Raw genomic sequence first — 20,563 nt, 5'->3', positions numbered from 1 at the left:
GCTACAGCTTTTAGTTCAAATGTTCCCTCTAAGTGTAGCCTATTAATTCTGAAAAACAAGTTTACTTATATTCTGAGACAAAAGAAGACTCAGGAGATGCAACCCTATGTCTGAGGGTGCAGTGCAGGTCTGTGTGTGCATCATGCACCAAGTCGGACCTTAACACAAATATGATTCAAAACATTTTGTCTAAACCTGGCCCGGCTGAGGGTTAATTTGCAGTGCTGTGTTTCCAATAATCCACTGCTCCAGCTCAGATTAAATTATATGACATTTCATTTAGCTGACGCTTTGATCCAAAGCAACTTACAATAAGTGCATTGAACCATGAGGGTACAAACCCAGAACAGCAAGAACCAAATAAGTACAATTGGCTTCAAAAAAGCCAAACTACAGGTGCTACATGTAAGTGCAACAAACTCTTTTTTTATATATATATATATAAACAAGAGTTGAAGATGGTTATGATGATTCTTAAGCCTGCGGTGGAATATGTGTAGATTTTTTGCTGTCCTGAAATCAATGAGGCCACCGTGTTGTTTACAGTAGTCCAAACTGGACAAACTAAACACCTTTTGAGACAACTGAAGGCTACCACAAATTCTCTCTCATGTTTGGAAGGGGAAGGTGACGTGAGGGGTATTCACCTGCAACATGCAACTTCAGCACTAGATGTCACTTAATTCTACACACTGAATCTTTAAGTATTCATGTGAGCAGAGCACGACACAGCGCCACAAAATTCCAGTCTTTCAAATTAGTGGTCAGCTATGGAACTGCAATGAGCCCTGTAATGCCGAACAGTAATGTCTCTCCATGTCAGTTGTTGTGTGTGAACCATTCAACAGCAGAGATTCTTAACACAATCAAACGACTGCAAATTAAAAAAAGAAGCAGTGTGAAGCAGTTGGACTATTTCTTTAGGCTATACTGTAGTTTTAGAGAAAATACAACCGTTACAGGGGGGAAAGAGACCAGCCTGTTGCAGGCTGCGTACAGATGCTAAAGTTAGCACACAAATGCTGCTATTTAGTTTTATGGACACTAACACTACCTTGGCACTCCTGTTAGGTAGCCTATGTTTATTACTGCCCTCCGTGGGTCGTGGGGTGAATGTAAAGGATAAGTGAGCACTTATCAACATAATAGTTATGTGATAGAAAACTCAAATTCAAAAGGCCACTGAGGTACCTGAGGAGTAAACCTTACGCAGGGAATAAGTCAATTTTCCAGGCTGGAGTCACACTTTGTGTGATTTATTTTTACATTTTTGCAAACAAACAAACAAAAGGTAATGGCGTCTGTTGTCTCTCTTGCCCTGGTAAAAAACCATGAACCCTGCCCGGTGCCTGGCTACCTATGCCCCCTAATCATATATATAATATCAACTGGTGCTCAGTACCTTCAAAACAAAAGCATAAACTACCAAAACTAACTTAACATAGCTAAAACAATATTATTGTTTTTAATTATTATTATTCTAAAGGCATAATCTAACTAGTTATATTAAACAAAACAAAAGCTAAAAAAACAAATGTTTAACTATTAAACACTAGTATATAGTACCAACACTTACCTTACTTCATGTTATTATTCTTTTATCTTATTAATCTTATAAAAGGTTTACATACATTATCTTTTCTATCAAAGAAAATGTTTAACATTGTTGAGGTCTTAAAAATATCTTAAAAAGCATTAAATTTGACTTTTAAAATGGTGCAAGAACCCTGTATGAGGTGCTCAAAGATTTTAATTATTACAGAAGTTAATATGCGACAGGTCTGTAATCATTCAGGCAACTGATGATAGATTTCTTAGGTACAGGATTGTGACAGCAGACTTAAAACAAGCAGAAACTTTGCATTCCTTAAAAGACCTGTTAAAGATATCAGTGAAGACTGTAGCAAGTTCATCTGCACAACATTTTAACTTGGCAGAGTATACAAGGTCAGGGCCTGTTGCTTTCTTACTTCACAGCAGGATCCTCACTTCATACTCCTCTATGACAGAGGGGGGAGTTAGGGGCTTGGCCATTATTGGCTGTCTTATTAGGCTTTGGTTGTTATCAGTGCGACAATAGAATTCGGTGAGGCTGACAGGCAGCTTGGGGTCATCATTGACTACAGAGACAGTGGTTTTATAATTCGTGATCTGTTTAAGGCCTTGCCATACAACCCTACTAGTCATTGGCCTTGAGTTTGTTTTCCAATTTGCAATTGTATTCAGCTTTAGCTTTCCTGAAAGCTCTCTCGAAATCATATTTAGTCGCTTTATACAGTTCCCTGTCTTCACCCTTAAAGGGATAGTTCACCCAAAAATGAAAATGTACTCATTATCTACTCACCACTTTGCTGATGGAGGGGTGGGTGAAATGACTCCACAAAACACTTTTGGAGTTTCAGGAGTAAATAGCATTGCATCCAAATCCAATACAATTGAAGTAAATGGTGACCACCTCTTCAAACATATAAAAACAAGAGAAAAAAAACATTAAATGCCTCCATACTGCTCCTGTGGTGTCATCCAAGTGTCCGTAAGACGTAAGCTCCGACATTCAAATTCGACTCGAAACAGCGTCAGAGCTCACACACTCATGCTTCCATATCTTTGCTGTGACTATGACACTTGATGAAAGTTGAAAATCTACAATGATGAAATGATGAAATCTACAACAAGAAGTTGTGATTATCATGAAAGAATTTGGAAAAACAAAAAGTCCATATGTGTGCCAATGCAATTGTGATTATTTAATTTTCTAGATATTTCAGATGTAATTATGCATTGCCTAAAACATACACATACTGTACCTCCACATACAACCTGTTCCTCCTTTAGTTCCTCTACATCAACTTTCTTCTTCTTATTTCCTCTGAGCAGCAGGAGCATGTGTCATCCTTAGAGGAGAAGCTTCGCTTGGTGCATTCCTCCCTGCAGGAGGTCCAGCTCCACTGCTCCCAGCAGAAGCAAACCATCTCTGAGTTTAAGGCCAAGACCAACCATCAGAGCATCGAGGTGGACGGACTGCGGCGCAGGATAGGGGAGCTCCAGCAGGTGAGGAACCATGGCATTCCTGTTACAATAAGAACATGCCAGGCTCACAATGTGTAGGCATCATTATATTCTATATGTAGCTCCTGCGATCACACCATATATTCATGTTGATTTAACCATTATTTTTGTATTATGAATTACATCGCAGTATAAATCAATCTGAATTATCTGATCTGTGCCACATCATCAGACATCTAATTCCCAGTAGAATTATTTTGAAAAAAGGATGTGCACTTGTGAAAGCATTTTAAAATAATTTCACTGTAGTTTCACTTCAGTTTTTAGTTAAGAATGTCAATCTAATGATGTTGATTGTCAATTAAAGATTTTAAGAATATATGGAGAGGTTGGGTGTAGCCACATGGCCTGCCTGATATGCACCTTAAGAAAAATGTAACTTCACGTTGCAGCAAGAGAGAACAGAATATATGTGATCATTCCACTTGGTAGCATGTCTCCTCCATCTCTCTCAGTAGCCAAACAAGCACTCAAGACTCACTTTCCCTTTTCCCTGTTGCATTAATTTCAGTAAAAGTAACTGTTGTTAAACATTTATTCATTCAGATTGAAGTACACACAGTGATTATCTGCAATAGCCAGAAACCCGCAATAGCCAATGAGAGCAAGCTGACCGGGAAGCGTCCCCAACCGAATGTTGTGTACTTGTACAAATGCGGCTAAAAACAACAATACATTTCCAGCTCACGTCCAGCTCGCGCTGCAGAGCTCACAGAACTCAACACCTCAGCGGTGTCCTCTCAGCCTTCACTGGGATCCTGCTCAGGTCAGGAGAGTCCAATGAATAAAAAATCACAATTTCCTGAATTTACAAAATTTTAACAGTGGTTATATGGGTGAAAACTGGTGCTGGTCAGTGTGATTTGACCACAACAAAATGTGCATATACAGCCAAGAAATTCTGGTTTTAAATAGTCTAACTTATAATTGGTGAAACTTTGTTTTGTTCACTGTTCTGCACCTCATCAGAATCAAGCAGGTTTCTGTGAGATTTCAAGTCTCTGGAATCGCCACTTTGAGATCGTTTTCTACAAATGGCAAGTGTGTGGTCTTACGTTCAGGGCAAATCATCTAGTTTCTGCGTTCAGATGATTATAGGATTCAAAATCGGTTAACCATGTCTGGTTTCCCACGTTTTTGAAATTGGTCGAGAGTTGAAAATCCTGTGTCCACCAGGCTTGAGGTACTTAAACACAGGTCATGGTTTTCCAGGAAAAGATTAATTAAAGGCAACTGTACTTTTGGTGGAGGACAGTTCGGAAGACCCAGCTATTTTACATTTGTGGGGCTATTGTCAAGGCCATTGATTGATTGTCACATGTTCCTTTAGTGCTTCTGGCTGTTGTGACAACAGTTGGTAAAGTGGTTTGAGTCAACTGACCAGGTTAAACACCCCTACAGTCAAAAGTTAGTAACAGATGCGTCCTGTTTAGAGCTTGCATTATGTGTTCCAAGTGATCCGATTGAAAGTGGTCACTGGAGACACATTTAGAAACATTCTGATGCCAGGTGTGAACAGACATGAGCTGTTATTTAAAAAGAACCCAGGAAACGAAGCTACCTCAAGGGAAAAGAAAAGACTCCATGCAAGATGAAACATATGACATGGGTGGATAATGTGTGCCCAGAGGGAACTTAACCAACCAGAGATTGATCACACCGCAGCATTTACCAATAGTTAGCCTCATCACAGCAAAAGAATCAGCCATTGACCCCAACCTAATACCAGGATTACCACACTACTTAATGATATTAATACATATAAAACACTCAGGTGTCTTGCCAAAAGTTACAGAGGGAGAAAACTATTGACCATTAACAATATTATCTTCTGTATACTGCAGAAGACAAACCATTCTCTTAACCGTGCTAGGATTAACCGCAGCTAACACTTAAGGCTACTGTACCATGGTCTTGTCCATCTGATATGCCTCCAGAATTGACATATAAATAGTTTTTTTTTGTTAGCTTCAACATGCTTTGGGTGTTTAACAGTTGGGGTGTTGTTGTAGGAGCTTTTAGGTAAGGACCAGGAGAAGGTGGCTGAGGTGAGCCAGGTCAGGTTGGAGCTGCAGGAGCAAATTGGACATTTACAGGCAGAGAGGACACTACAGAGAGGACTCAAAGAGAAGATCTGTGCTCTGGAGAGAGAGAATAAAGGTAAAGTCTTTTTTTTTACTTTTTGCAAACAAACATAAATAAATGTATTGACACCAGTAGCATAAACTGCCTTCATGTGAAATATAGACATCTGTAAAGCAAACTTTACAGATGTAAAAACTTTGAAACTGATTTGTTTTAAATGTTATACTTTGTTGTTGAACCAGTTCAAACATTGTAGATTTCAAATGTATCATGTTTGAAATCTGAATTATTTTATTATGCTGTTTTAAAAAAAAAAAATATATATATATATATATATATCGGTTGCTTGCTGTCCTGCAGTTTTAAGCAGTAACCACAGAGAGGTGCTCCTTGACAAAGAGAGTGAGATGTCTTCCATGTTGGAGAAGCTGCGGTTGAAGGAGGCAGATATCCGGAGGATGAGGGAGGACGAGACAAACAGAGCAAGCTACCTGCAGAGTGCCTTCCTCACCTACGTTCAGGGCTCGCCTCTGGGACACTGCAGCAGCCCCAAGAAATGACCACAGAACTCAACACCTCAACTATGTCCTCTAAGCCCTCACTGGGATCCTGCTCAGCTCAAAGTTTTAACAGTGCTGATACTGGAGATAACTGGCACTGGTCAGTGAGATTTGACCACAACAAAATGTACATATACAGTACAGCCAAGAAATTAAGGTTTTAAATAGTCTAATTTATAACTGTTGGAACTTTGTTTTGTTCGCTGTTTTGCGCCTCATCAGTTTGCCAGATTGAACTGTTATTGATACATTGCCCTAATAGCCTCTATCCTTAAAGTGATAGTTCACCGAAAAAGGAAAATTCATGACATGAACTGAATTTAGCAGATACTCCGTATTATTTCTGGAGGAGGTGCAGGTGTGAACGCAAATGAAAATGAAATAAAACTTTATGTTATGCTCAGGTTTCCCCTAGGCCGGGCGTAACACTGAGTGAGAGGCTCCTCAGTTTCTGCTGACTTTCTCCACCTCGCCTAGTATAAAGTCCGTTAGAAAGGGGATCTCCTGCTCTGTTCACAGTGAGCGAGTCGGGGCATTAATGACGCTTCTTTTTTTCCATTTTGTCCATAATTTCTATTTATCTATGATTTGTTTGTAGTCACTAATAGTAATAGCTGAGCTCAGTGGCTTCACTAAAAAGAACTCAGTCAAGATATGTAGATAGATGATCAGACAGGGTGGAGACAGGTTTATACAGATGATCTAAACCCCCTTATTTTAAGTGTAAACGACCACATCAGAAATATCATTAATAATCCTTCATTGTAAAATTTAAAGCAGGTGCTGAGTCTATGAAAATGTGATTGATATTTACAATATACAACCAGCATTAGATGAAAAGTCAGTGGATCACCACACTGATTACAATTCATGTCGAGGAAACATGAATATGTGTAACTAATTTCCCAATAATCTATCCCACAGTTGTTGAGACATTTCACTCAAAACCATGCAACTCATTGCACTAGCTGAAGAGTCAGTGGATTACTAACAGAGTCATCAAGGTGCACCATTAAGAAACCATGACTGACTGTACTAAATTGTATAACAATCCATTGGAACTTGACATATTTCAGTCTGAACCAAAATGGTCGACCGAATAATAGATTGACATAGTCTGTAGCGCTACAGAGCTAGCTGGGCCAAAAAGTGCCAGCCTTACATCCATGACATCATCTGTGGAGATTCTCAAATCCGTGGAACCCGTTCTTTGTTTCTCCCAGTCTCAGAATTATTAGAGAGACAACCTTCAAACTGAGTTATGGGTTAAAGGTTAAGTGTGTAAAATGTAGGTGTAAGAGATCTATGGGCAGAAATAAAATCCTAGTGATGTTTTCACAAGTGTATGATCATCTAAACCGAATGTTTGATGTTTTCTTTATCCTAGAATGGGCCCTTTATATGGCCGGAGGCCGCCAGATTTTTTACAGTAGCCCAAACTGGAAGAACTAAACACCGTTTGAGTTTTTATAACAACTGAAGACCACCACAGGTTCTCTGTCATGTTTGGAAGGGGAGGGTGAGGTGAGGGATATTCAGCTGCAACATGCAACTTCACCACTAGATGTCACTACATTCTACACGATTAACTTTTAAGTGTGCCTTAATATTGTATCAGTCAAACCAGACAGCTGCCTGCCTGCAGTTCAGATGCAGGAAGCAGGTAAAGACTTATCGAAATATTGTCTGTAGTTGTTGTTGTGTTTTTTACAAATTATATTTTATTGTAATAGATTTCAGATGTGTGATGGATATTTTATTAGAGTGTTTGTTTTTAGAATTTTGTTTTGATTACACATTTTTTTATATCAGTAAAATGTGGTCATTTCTGCGGAAAAAAGTTGTGTGGTGATTTTTCTTAATGTGTGAATGTTTCAGTGGTTGATCTTAATTGTTCTATTATTCTACATAATTGTTTTTTGATTGTAGTAGGTCTGTCGCTTGGGGATACATGAGGTCACTGGGTTTTGATACTACAGCACAAGATCTTTAATTTTCAAGGTAGTTCAAACACATTTAAATTCCATCTGTTCCTTCTGTTGTTCCTGCACTGTTTAGGTTCTGAAAAGCACTGATCAAGAAAATAATAAGAAGAAGAAGTATCTTCAGATTGAGTAGTAGTAGCTGACATTTTGAATGTTGCATGCAATATCTTTAATTTTGAATGAAAGTCATGCTTTAATGGGAAACATCAATCATAATCAGCCACATTTTTTGTAGGATAAAGTGCAATAATTGTCAAGTGTATGGATCTAATTCAGTAATAGCGAAGTGAAATTCAAGGAATAATACAAATTTCTCCTACCAATAAATCGCATTTTCGGCATCCTAAACATAAGTAACTTCTGCTGAAACTTTGCACGAGATTCAGATGTGCGAGAAATTTACGTTTCAATTGGTTTTCGCGCATCAACGTGCCCAATTGACTCGATAGTGCCCCATAAAGTGCAGCCCCTGTAGCATGTTTTACCAATATGCCTGAAAATCATTTGGCATATGTATTATGCCCAGACGTACAAAAAAAGTCCCCATATTCCAAACCCATCAGGAAGTCAGCCATTTTGGGTTAAGTGGTCATTTTTGGCGATTCACACACATCGTACTTTAATGAGCTCCTCCTTAAGATTAAAATTCGGTCAGTGCAATCTGTGAGTTTTTATCACAGGGCGTGTCCCTGGGGTGGCATCAAATTTCAATGTTTTGCCGTGAAACAGGAAGTTGTTGTAACTTCAGTGTACATTATTCAACCTCCACCAAACTTCATGTTTGATAAGGGTCCCGGCCTGAACACGTATACATGCCAATATTCAGTCATACTCATAGTGCCCCCTACTGGCATCAAGAAGTGTCAATTTTTATACTGTGATGTACTCCTCCCAGAAAGTTGCCCACATCCAGCTGAAATTTGGTCAGAAGACCCTTTAAACGTGGTTCATGATAGATTATGTATATGGTGAATTTCATCAAACACTGTTGCTGTGGCAATGAGCCAAAATTTGATGTTTAGTTTTTACAATTGAAAAATGGTATAGCAGCTCCAGGTAATACTAGTAATAATAATTAAAGCTGCCCTCCCAGTCTGCACAAGTCTGTGTGTGCTGCGATGTGTCTTGAGGTTGGTTGACACAGCTTGGTATTGCGTAATGCGTTAGCACAGTGCATGAAGGAGTTAAATGTCACATCCTGTTGAGGTGTGCATCTTGTCGCTAGTAGGTGGTGCTATGATTATGTTGAATTTTCGCATATAAATATGGTCACGCCAGGTTATCAAACATGTTATGTCTTGCCCAGATTGGACAATGTATAGTTAAATTAGTTGAACTTCCTGTTTCATGGCAATATGGCCAAGGGCATGCTGTTGAAGGAAAAGTTATGATTAGCACAACGTTTATTTATAAAACATTATTGTATTGAAGTCCAAACTTTCAGCAACTACATACAACTTGTGAAGTTTCTGAATCCACTGAATCCAGTCTTCCTCCATCCCTAAATAGCAATGTCTATATGCACTTCTTTAACGATAGCCATCTCCTACCCTCAGTTGATGTTAATACATCATCAAGCACAAAAACCTCAGGAACAGCTAAGAATCCTTACTAATTATTTAGAGCTTCTCTCCGATCACCCTTGATCAGCTGACCTCAGTTATTTCACCTATACTAAAGCCACAAATAGTATCTTAAATCCCATTCCTACAAAGTTACTCAAAAACATTCTGCCGCTAATAAATGTATTGAATACAATAGATCTATCAACATTCATATTCGACTCTGTGTCATTTACACCATGTTTTAAGCCTAAAGGTAGCGGATGTCGGTCCCTGAACACACCTCGTCGGAAGATATCAGAAGACATTTAGGCTTAAAACATGGTGTAAATGACGCTGTTTCGAGTCGAATATGAATGTTGCTGCTTGCGGACACTTGGATGATACCACACAAGCAGTATGGAGGCATGTTGGGTTTTTTCTTTTGTTTTATTACATCTGAAGATTTGGTCACCAGTTACTTCAGTTGTATTGTATTGTTATGGAACTTTTTTGGAAGCTGGTGAAAGGAGAACTCAGGCAGCAGCTGATGTCTTATGCAGAAGGTTTTAATGTAGACTTCAAAGGGACCAGAAGGTGAAACAATATACAAACGCTAACAGAATAACATGAGCAATTGTCACCCCCAAGTCTGCAGATGTCTCCCACAGCATCACCACATATCTCCCTCCACTTGCATCACCCATTTTAACAGCAAATCCTTGAATGGCTAGAATTGCTGTCACTCTCTATGTTACATGTAGGTGTTTGCATCCTATTGGATAGTTAAGTCTAAATATGCATTCCTAAATCACATTGTGTCCTTACGTCTTGCCACTGGTGAAATACGCAAAAGAGTTAAAGTTGGTGAGAGTTGAAATTGGTGTCTATCTGTCTGGCGCATCTGAATTAGATATGAAAGTCCCTCAACGTAGACACTACAATGTACTGTTGGTTGGTCCTTTATCTATAACCTGACCTTGGGTACTGCTGAAAGAGAGAATGGAATATCTGTGGAATTAGACGGGCACTATTCTCTTGTACAGATATAATGTAATATACATAATATATAGTGGCATATAGAGTAATGTGTGAGGATAGTCAAAAATTCCTCAACACTACCCTTACACTGTTTACCCCTGTAACTCCCAAAGTGTTTTGTAGACTCAAAGACTTTACCCACCCCTCCATCGGCATAGTGGTGAGTAGATAATGAGTGAATTTAAATTTTTCGGTGAACCGCCCTAACCCTTTTTAGAATCCTTTTTATCAGATCGATTCCAATTTGTGCAAATTAATAATGAGTCATCTGTGCGCTCCAAAGGTAATCATGGTGTTCCTCTGGGTTCTGTGCCCGGCTTAATTTTATTCACATTATATATGCTTCCACTAGGAAACATTATCAGGACACAATTTTCACTGCTTTGCGGATGACACCCAGTTATACCTATCAATAAAACTAGAACAATGTTATCAACTAACTAAACTTCAAGCATTTTTCAAGGAATTGATTATTGTAATTCCTTATAATCAGGCTCCAGCAGTAAGTCGTTAAAGACTCAGCAGCTTGTCCAAAATGCTGCAGCACGTGTCCTGAAAAGAACCAGGAAAAGAGATAACATTTCTCCGTATTAGCTTCACTGCACTGGCTTCCTGTTAAATTCAGAGTATAATTTAAAACTCCCCTCCTCACCTACAAGTCTATTAATAAAATGGCACCATCATACTTTAAAGAGCTCATAGTAGCATATCACCCCACTAGAGCACTGCGCTCCCAGAATTCAGGCTTACTCATCCCCAAAGTCTCTAAAAGTAGAGTAGGAGCCAGAGCTTCCAGCAATCAAGCTCCTCTCCTGTGGAATCATCTCCCAGTTATAGTTCGGGAGGCAGACACCATCTGTACGTTTAAGATTAGTCTTATAACCTTCCCTTTTGATAAAGCTTATAGTTAGAGCTGGTTCAGGTATGTCTTGGACCTGCTCTTAGTTATGCTGCTATAGATCTATAATGTCGGGGGCCACATAACACATGGATTTTCTCTTTCCTCTTCTCCCTCTTTTTCAAATTAATGTGCCATCAATACATATTACAGGATTGACCTTTTCCCCGGAGTCCTTGTGCTTTATTGTTTTCAGATCCAGGACCGCAGCTGTGGCCACATTGTGGTTCATGATGGTGGATCGTGTATAGTAGTGGAGGATCATGATCGTGTTGGCAGCTGATCGGGATAGTGGTGGTGGAACATGATTGTGGATCAGGATGGTGGATCCTGATAGACGTGGTGGATCATGACGATGGATTGTGGATCATGGTAGCATCTGATTGTGGTGATGGATCCTGATCGTGGTGGCAGCTGATCGTGGACTATGATTACAACAAGACTGCTTGACATACAATACGCCTACTACCATACTCTACCTTTACTGACAATAACTCAATTCATTTGTCATTGCTGCTCCCTTCATCTCTATCAGACATTTTCTTATGTACAAATAATATAAACATTGACATACTTTTCCATTATGTTACAAACTGTTTCTTCTAATTAATGTTGTAAATACTGTTATTTTGCTAATGTTATATTGCACTTCTGTCCGTCCTGGGAGAGGGATCCCTCACATGTCGCTCTCTCTGAGGTTTCTATGTTTTTTCCCCCTGTTAATAGTTTTTGGTAGTTATTCCTTACTCTTTTTGAGGGTTAATGTCAGAGGATGTTGCACCTTGTGAGACAAATTGTGATTTGTGAATATGGGCTATACAAAAAATATTGGAAGTTTAGGTGATTTAAGCATGTACTCTCATATTGCAACAGCCTTCCTCAAAGCAAAACATCAAAATTCCACATTATGCCACATACATCTTGAATGTGTTTTGATTGCAATAACCAAATTTCGGTCAGGACCACTTTAGTCAAGACTGAAGCCAGACTCAACAAAAACAACTCAACACACAATATGCCAATCCTGTAGCCTTCATCGAGCTGCTGAGCCATGCTAAGCCTGCAGCAAAAATTTAGCTTGTATAAACGACTGTGGCAACTTTCATGCCATTTGCATTTTTCAGAGAGATGTTATAGGTCTTGCACCCCTATCGATGTACAAACTACCTACATGCCGACACTTTGAAACAGCAAAACGGAAGCAATAAAAGGCATTACTTACACCACATCAAGTTAGCCAACTCTGTTTCTCATAACATGAGCGGGAGAAGCCCTGGGTATTCAGCTTGTCCTCATCACTTGCCTGCTCCTGAATCTGTAAATCGGGTCGGTCCGGACCAAGCTCCCTTTTTTTCTTTGAGTGAACACCTGGTGAAAGGGTGTTTTTGTGAAGAAATTACCGGATTTGCCACAATTCCACTTGAAGTCGTCATAGCTTTGTTGATCAGCTCGCAGCAGAAGTAACTCAGTGACAGCGGATCTACCTGAGACGGTGTCAAGGGTTGACCAATTTCATTGGATAAAAAACGTAAATCAAAACCAATTGACTGTAAATAAAAGTGTATCTGGAGCATAGAGAGCTACGTCCTGTGGAAAATCATTAACAACCAATTAAAGAGCAACCTCAGGTCCTGTGTTTGCCAAAAGTTTAAGGACCCACATTCACTCCCTTTTGGCAGGTGCCCCACACCAGGAAGTATATGTATTTAGACAGAAATTAACCAAATACAATTGTTTACCAGGTGCATTGTCCGAGTAAACTGTTATTATCTAATTAAATGGTTTTTTTACTCAGGATGTTGGAAGGGTGGTACCCCATATTAACAAACCGCCACTGCCCATATGCAAGATCCATATTGGAAGTAAAAGTTTGTCATTTCTGTGATTAGTTTCATGACTTTTGAAGAATGTATAGCCCCCCAAAAATATGATCAATTGTAAAACTTAATATCAACGTTCGATGCATCGCCACGGCAACAGTGTTCAATGAAAGCAGACAAAACATTTAAATTGTCAATTATTTTTGTGAACATTGGAAATTTATTCAGCAAGAATTTCCACTATCTGTTTATAGTACAAAAAAATTTGCACTGTAGGCTCAAAGCGCATGAAAGTTTCTACTCAATTGGGCCTAGAAATTGATGAAAGTTGCCAAGTTCTAGCACTTTAGAAGGTTGTTATAGCACCTCCATCAGGCAGCACATCAGCCCCGCTCCTAATGATAGCAGTATAATGTTGTATATGTGAGTAGGCATATTGTATATCTAGCAATCTAGTTGTAATAATAATCCATGCTCAGCTGCTTCCCCGATCGACGATAACAATCCACAATCATGATCCACGATGTGGTTGCAGCCGCAATCCTGGTTTTGCAAAGATAAAGCACAAGGACTCCAGGGAAGAAGTCAAGTTATTAACATGTATTGAGACATTCATGTGATGAAGACGGAGAGGAGGAAAGAGAAACTCCATGTATAATGTGTCCCCTGACAATCTAAGCCTATAGCAGCATAACTAAAGTTGGTCCATGTTAAACTATCATTATAGATAACGCTCTTATCAATGTATTACGGTAATAGCATTGGCTGTTATATTAGAGGTGTTACGGTTTCTCATACCTGTGTGTATGACGTGTATGTCGTTAAATTCACTTGTATGCTGTGCAGAGAGACGGATGAATATAGCCGGTGCACATGTAAGGAATAAATACTTATAAAGAAGACGCTCCGCTTATACTTTCACGCCAAGTTATACCTGCGCAAGTCAGATAACTTAACAGTCCAAATATATGTTATACTGTAATTTTGACTTCGCATCTCTTATATGAGTGTTTTTATTTTTGTGATTCTTAACATTCCATCCACTTTTCACTCCTGGCAGAAACAGACTATCATCGTCGATTCGTAGCCAAATGCATTTTGTCTCTATTGTTTATTATATCTGCTACATCACTTATCCTTTTTAACAACCGAAAGCCAGTGCAAAGCTAAAAGAACAGGAGCAATATAGCTAAGCGAAGGCGGAAGTACACGAGGGGAATCCTCTCTTCTACAACGATCCTTCTACTCTGCTGTCTGTCCCTTTAAACACACTCGGTACTTTCCGCACTCGCTCGGCGCTACTCGAAATCGTCTCTTTTCACTGCAGCTCCATCGCCGAGCGAACTAGCCCGCTGCTCTCATCCAACACCTCAGCGCAGACTGTCGAATCCATCAAAGCACCATCTGCGGCTCCCTGGAAGCTTTGAGCTCGTGCAGAAATGCAGGCTATCAAATGTGTGGTGGTCGGCGACGGGTAAGAGTTGAAAACACTCAGCATCAGCACGTTCTCTCGTGTGTGATTCAGTAATGGGTCTACGGATGAATGGATGATGGGAGGATGCTTTGTAGAAAAAGGAGCGGGGGCTCACCGATGTGTCGGTTGACCCGATTTTCTGTTCTTCTTATGTTCGATAGATCTGTAGTTACATTAGATTCGTTCACATCGTGCCCTCTGGGATGCTATGGGGGGAACACCTCGCACTGCTGGCAGGCCACCGAAGGCAGGCTGAAGTGCTGATGCACGCTAAGGAATCTGTGGCCCTGTCAGTGGCAAACAGGCCCCGTTGCCCTAGTTCTGCCCACACTGTCCGGCAGCTACAGCAGGATCCTTTTTACTGCTGTTTTAAAATCTTTACATTATTGCTGGTTGTAGATAAAGACCAGGAAAATTGTCCTGATACAATTTTGACAAAGTTAAGAAAACGCCTCAGATATAAGTCATTATTCTGTGCTTGAAATCAAAATGCTGAAACAACAAATCTGACTTAAATAGAAATGCTGCTTTTTTCAGATTTTTCTCTGAATTCTGGGATTCATCTCAGAACACAGAGAAAAGTTTTGGCAGAATGTAGATTATACTGTATAACACTAATATGCAAATAAGATAGTTAATAATTCTCCAAGGACAGAGCAACAGTTCAGTTAATTGGTCATGTGAAGTAGCCCACTGCTTAGCTGGGAGCTTTCTGAAGGTGCAATCTGTACATTTTCCTAATTAAATGTCTACACAAATAGACTAGTTTTATAGTTTTGAGTTGTGCACTTTCACTGTCACAAATGTCTCCTGCAAAAGTAATTTGGTCACCTGTCAGGGGCCTCATATACCCTGTGTGCATGTATCAGCGTTGTTTGTCTGCCAGAAATGCCAAAGTAGGCTTTTTATTTGATACACTTACCGTATAAGCTCTTGGTGGAGTTGGAAAGATGCATGTGTTTACTTGGCAGGGACGGTCCAAAGGTGTGGTCAGACTGAAAGTGAGATGTTTTCCTTTGTATTGTATTTTCAAATGTGTGCTTTTTTTATAGTCAAAACTTTTAGTTATAGTTTTTATTCACTACAAACAGTAATTTGTAATGTAGCTAGCTTGCAATGTGTGTGTGTTGTCTATGGTACCAACAGTATCATCTGTTAGTAGCATCTGCAGCCTGCAAGGATATAAGTTATGCCCACTATAAGGAACACCTGATTAAAGACACTAGGCGATAGATAACATTGGTCAGTTTATATCAAGTGTTAACTCAATTGCTATTTAACATCTCTGCCACATTGAAAAGACTGACCTGTAAACACATGCAAGTAAACAATGGCGCTTCGGTTTTCGGAATACAGAGCTCTTTAGCATTTACAATTCTCAATTTGTTTCAATGGTTTATGATCTACAGGATGGACTTACATTACGTAGAATGTTGATAGTTAGATATAATCACTGAGTTGTAGAAACTCCCGTTTGTCTAATCTGGATTTGACTTATTTTCTTTGTTAATGCATCTCTACCGGATATGATATAATTTGATGTACATTAACATTTTTACAGTTTGAAAATGCCTTGTGTAGTGTACGACCCAACCAGTGTAGCATTACTCGTGCTCCAGGTCAGAACCATAGTAATTAATTAGATATTAGAGCTTAAAAAGCCGTAGGTTTGGGGGCGTGTCTGTTTGACACACATACACTTGGATGATTGACAGGCAGCTTTTGAGACTATAGAGAAAAATTCACTGGAGGAAAACTAGAGCTTATTTACATTGTGTTCACTCAATTTTGCTGACATCTACTCTTATTCAGTCGTTATTAGTCGCTGGAGAAGGTTTTGACACCGACACTGTTAGTTTTTTTTAATTAGTTTTGAATTCTTCAGTAACAAGAGACACAGAGGAGCTGATATCTGGTTTCTTCGGTGAGTAAACTCTTGTTTTCTTAACGTTTTACAGTCTTTATCTTCACGTGTTTACTCTGCTCCACAAAAGTTACTGTGTGTTTCTATGTGTTCTGACCAGAGAAGGGGAAACTGTTAGCATTCTAGGGCTGCTAACATGTGTTAACCAGGTGTTAGAGTTAAGCTCGATTAAAAGTTCAATTTAACCAACATTAACATAACGACATTTGTTTCTGCCACATGTGACTCAGTTTAAATGATGTGAGCTACATACATGTGAGTTGTTAAAAGTCCATGAGGATGTGGTGATAGTTCAGTTTAACATCATGTACTCCTTACATGTTGTTAAACTGTAGCATTAACTTTCTGTGTTTTGCTGTGATTACCTAGTGTATGTCTACAGTTAATCAGGTAAAAAGTTGTGTGTAAGTCTATGTAGTTATGTAGTGAAGCTGTCAGATTATACTGACTGTGTAGGAAAGTAAGTTAACTACAGTACATTATATTCAGTTTTATGATTTCTGCTGGGCTATGGATGTTGGATTTCTTTGTGTCAGGGTCTTAATTTCTACTTTAATGTGATTTTATGTGTTAATGTCTGATTGTTACCAACTAATACATTATTTATTTTTCTATTTCTCTATGCTGACGTGCTTTTGTATGTTTGTTTTTTTTAAATCATCCATGAATCTACCAGAGGCAGAAGGACTGAAGCTTTAGTTGATGACGATGACGTGAAACAACTGGACCTCATCCAACGATAATGATGACTGGTGTCAAAAGAAGGAAGACCTCATGTATGGAGCAGCATATTTGGTGCCATTCTTCAGGATGTAGAGGAGAGAGACTGGATAACAACATCCTTAATTCTTAAATGAGATGTGATGATGATGTCAATAAACCTTAAGTTCAGTTTCCTCTGATGAAATGTCAGTACACAGAACTTTGTGTTTGATTCTCTATATTCTCAGGTTCAGTTTCTTACCTTTTACTTAATTTCAGTTTTTTTAGAGGTGGTAGTAACATTTAAAAAATATAATTTGAAAATTAGTTAACTAGAATTAGTCAATTGAACAACTTCAGCAGTCACAAACTTCCCAGGTCAGTGTTTACCAATGTGACGTGAAGAGTCTTCAAACGTAAACAGCTGGAACTGTACAACCTGAAGTTCAGCTGGATTAAATGTGACTTCTATAACAAATGTTTACTGCTGTTATAGAAGTCGCACGCTGCCTTTTAAGCATGAGGACCAATCAGCTAACAGCTTTCACCTGTGCTGATTGATCCTCTGTTGTGCAGGTGAGGGTGCTCTCCCAGCCCCCTCACCTCCACAGTATGTATTAGATATACAAACCTACATATTTAAGCTCTGATATTAAAATTTTGAAGTCACAGTTTGTGTTTAACACAAGTACCCAATATGATTAAACTGTACTGAGTACATTTTCCATTGACTACAGATGACTTGCCTGGTTTTTGCACATTTACTCTTTTCCTTATAATAAATCAAACAGGACACTTTGGTTAATTAATGTTTTCATTGTCATAAGACTAATAAGAGAAGTATTAACTCATATCTAAACTGTCAATGATTTGATTAAAATCAAAATGTAAAAAGCCTGTGATTAATTTCTAATTCCAATAACATGTTCATCAAAGTGTTCTTGTGTGATTACAATACTGTGCTGTTATTTTTTTTTTACCAGATGTGCTTCTGTGCTCATGAGTAGTAAAACTAAATTTTACAGATATCTCTATTGCACATTGAACTACATTCATTAATTTATAATCCAACAAAAAGTGAAATACAGTTGTGGATCAAGGTAAACATGATCTCCACTGTAGGAAGATGAATCTCTAGTGCTTAATATTTAGTGAATATAATTTACAGTAGAAATGTTAGAATTGAGAAAGCACAATAGTAAAGTAGTATTTCATATAAATCTTAAAGCACTTGATGGAGTCAAGTGTTTACTGTAAGAGCAAAGTCCAAAGCCTGGAGGAACACAAGCTGCTCACACATTTAAAACAGTTTAACAAAGTGTAAGAAGTTAAACATTATGTTAAACTGAACTATCACCACATCCTCATGGACCTTTAATAACTCACATTAATGTAACTCACATCATTTAAACTGAGTCCCATGTGAAAGAAACAAATGTTGACATGTTAATGTTGGTTAAATGTACCTTTTTATCGAGCTTAACTTTAACACCCGGTTAACACAGGTTAGCAGCGCTGAGGGAACTGGTAGGCCCAGCATTGCAAAGCTATCAGCTAACTAGCTAGCTTGGTTCGTATTTAATTCACATTCATTGGGACAGTAACTAGCAAGCAACAGTTTCCCCTTCTCCGGTACACATAGAAACACACATCAAACGACGTCATGCTAGGCTGCCACTTGGTCAGAACACAACTCATTTAGTTAAAATAGTGCAAATGCAAGCACTAATAGCTGACTATCAGTGAGAAAGATGGAACAAAATGGGCACTTTCAAATCAAATAGGGAGACACTGGCAGTGACAGGATGTGGATATAATCCAAGTCGAAGATAATTATAATATAGCAGAGGCAAAATTCATGTGTTACAGCATTGTAGCATAGTAAAATGATATTGTAAAAAGAAATTGTACAAATATATTAGAGCCGAAATAATATGACAAGTTGCCTGGTCCAATACGGCAGCAATGATGACGTATGATTGCCAATGCAGTGTCATATATATCTTTTAATATTTCTGTGGTAAAATTTCAACCCATAAAAATGTTGAAGAGGAGAAAACACACAGGATATTTGGTCTAAACTGCAAAAGATAACATTTTTTAAACACATGAACATGTTTGAGTGGAGAATATTTAGTCACAAAAATAGTCACCCATCCTTAGGTTTTTCACACTGGTGTTTACATATTAAATACGTTCCATAATTTTACTGCTACAGATTTTAGTTAAAATGTTCTTTCCAAGTTTAGCCAATTAATTCTTCAAACCGAGTTTATATCTGTTCTGAAATGAGAGATTCCTTAGGAGAGTGCAGCACAGGGTGCGCACTGCACACTGGTCTGTGGGTGCACCGAGCGGGACCTGAACCAGAATATGATTCAAAACATTTTGTCTGAACCCTACCCGGTATGTCCGGTCCTGATGGGTCCAGTCAGGCTCAGGTCGAGTATCCACAGACGCTCAGCTGCAGGTTCACCTGCAGTGCTGTGTTTCCAATTATGCGCTGCTCCAGCTCAGATAACTCTGTCCACCTTCCTTTTCTTTCCCATCCCCTCTCTCTTCTGTGTTTGACAATATTTCTTATGACTTCAAAACTGATATCAAACATTTTTTTTACTTCAATTATGCACCTTTGTCCTGATATAGCTTTCACTGAATGTGTTTCTGCATTCTATGTATCCTTTTTTGGGGTATTTTTGCCACTGTTGACACTGCAAAATGTAGCAACTTTTTTACGGTTTGAGTCCAGTGCTGCGCTGTCTTTAGATTTTCGTTTAATCATTCCTGACTTCTTTAATGTTCTTTTCAGTTTGTCTGATTTCTCTGTGTGCACACGGTACTGCAGTCCGAATTTCACCTGATAGACCATGTGACATTTTGGACTGTTTTTGTCAGTTTATCTTGATCAGCCCCAAAGAGCACAGATTATTGTTGTTATTCATGCTGTCTCACTGACACTCACACTTTTGGACTCATGGTGGTTCATGTCGCACCTGTGCCTCTCTTACAGAGTAATCAGAATATCTGGTTTGATTAAGGTAAACCAGCACACAGACATAAGCTTATGAAATGTCTTAGAATAACTGGATGCTGGACTCAAAGATTCCACCTATTTACTTGAATAAAATTTGCTTGGTGATTGCATTGTGTGTGTGTGTGTGTGTGTGTGTGTGTGTGTGTGTGTGTGTGTGTGTGTGTGTGTGTGTGTGTGTGTGTGTGTGTGTGTGTGTGTGTGTGTGTGTGTGTGTGTTATTTAACACAGAAATCTTCCAGTGCCCATTATTACATATACATACTGGTCTCATAAACCCTGGAATTTTTGTTAAAAGCTGAGAATTATTCCTTGGGAAAGTTTTGAAAAAAGCCCTATCTCGCACCGTTATAGGAAGTGAAGAAAAATCCTGGATACGCTCCCTTATATGATCCGCACCAAAATGTTATGGGTTCTTCCCTGATCGATACCA

The 20,563-nt window shown here is 38.8% G+C and overlaps 2 protein-coding genes across 5 annotated transcripts in view; both read left to right on the top strand.

Moving 5' to 3' along the window:
• lrrc45 (leucine rich repeat containing 45) overlaps nucleotides 1–8,043 on the top strand; it is a 40,047-nt gene extending 32,004 nt beyond the window's left edge. For all 4 annotated transcript variants that reach the window (XM_034571152.1, XM_034571155.1, XM_034571153.1 and 1 more), the window contains 3 exons: nucleotides 2,878–3,051; nucleotides 5,082–5,229; nucleotides 5,515–8,043. In XM_034571152.1, the coding sequence (XP_034427043.1) occupies nucleotides 2,878–3,051; nucleotides 5,082–5,229; nucleotides 5,515–5,714 (522 nt within the window). In that variant the 3' untranslated portion in view covers nucleotides 5,715–8,043. The remainder of the gene's footprint in view (nucleotides 1–2,877; nucleotides 3,052–5,081; nucleotides 5,230–5,514) is intronic.
• Nucleotides 8,044–14,287: 6,244 nt separating this feature from the next.
• LOC117753249 (ras-related C3 botulinum toxin substrate 3) overlaps nucleotides 14,288–20,563 on the top strand; it is a 30,366-nt gene continuing 24,090 nt past the window's right edge. The window contains exon 1 of the mRNA XM_034571226.1: nucleotides 14,288–14,473. Within this exon, the coding sequence (XP_034427117.1) occupies nucleotides 14,439–14,473 (35 nt within the window). The 5' untranslated portion in view covers nucleotides 14,288–14,438. The remainder of the gene's footprint in view (nucleotides 14,474–20,563) is intronic.

Source organism: Hippoglossus hippoglossus, chromosome 19 (assembly GCF_009819705.1).
Source record: "Hippoglossus hippoglossus isolate fHipHip1 chromosome 19, fHipHip1.pri, whole genome shotgun sequence".
In the NCBI taxonomy this organism is placed as follows: Eukaryota; Metazoa; Chordata; class Actinopteri; order Pleuronectiformes; family Pleuronectidae; genus Hippoglossus; species Hippoglossus hippoglossus.
Note: the sequence above shows the minus strand (reverse complement) of the source record. Positions and strands in the feature narration are given on the sequence as shown.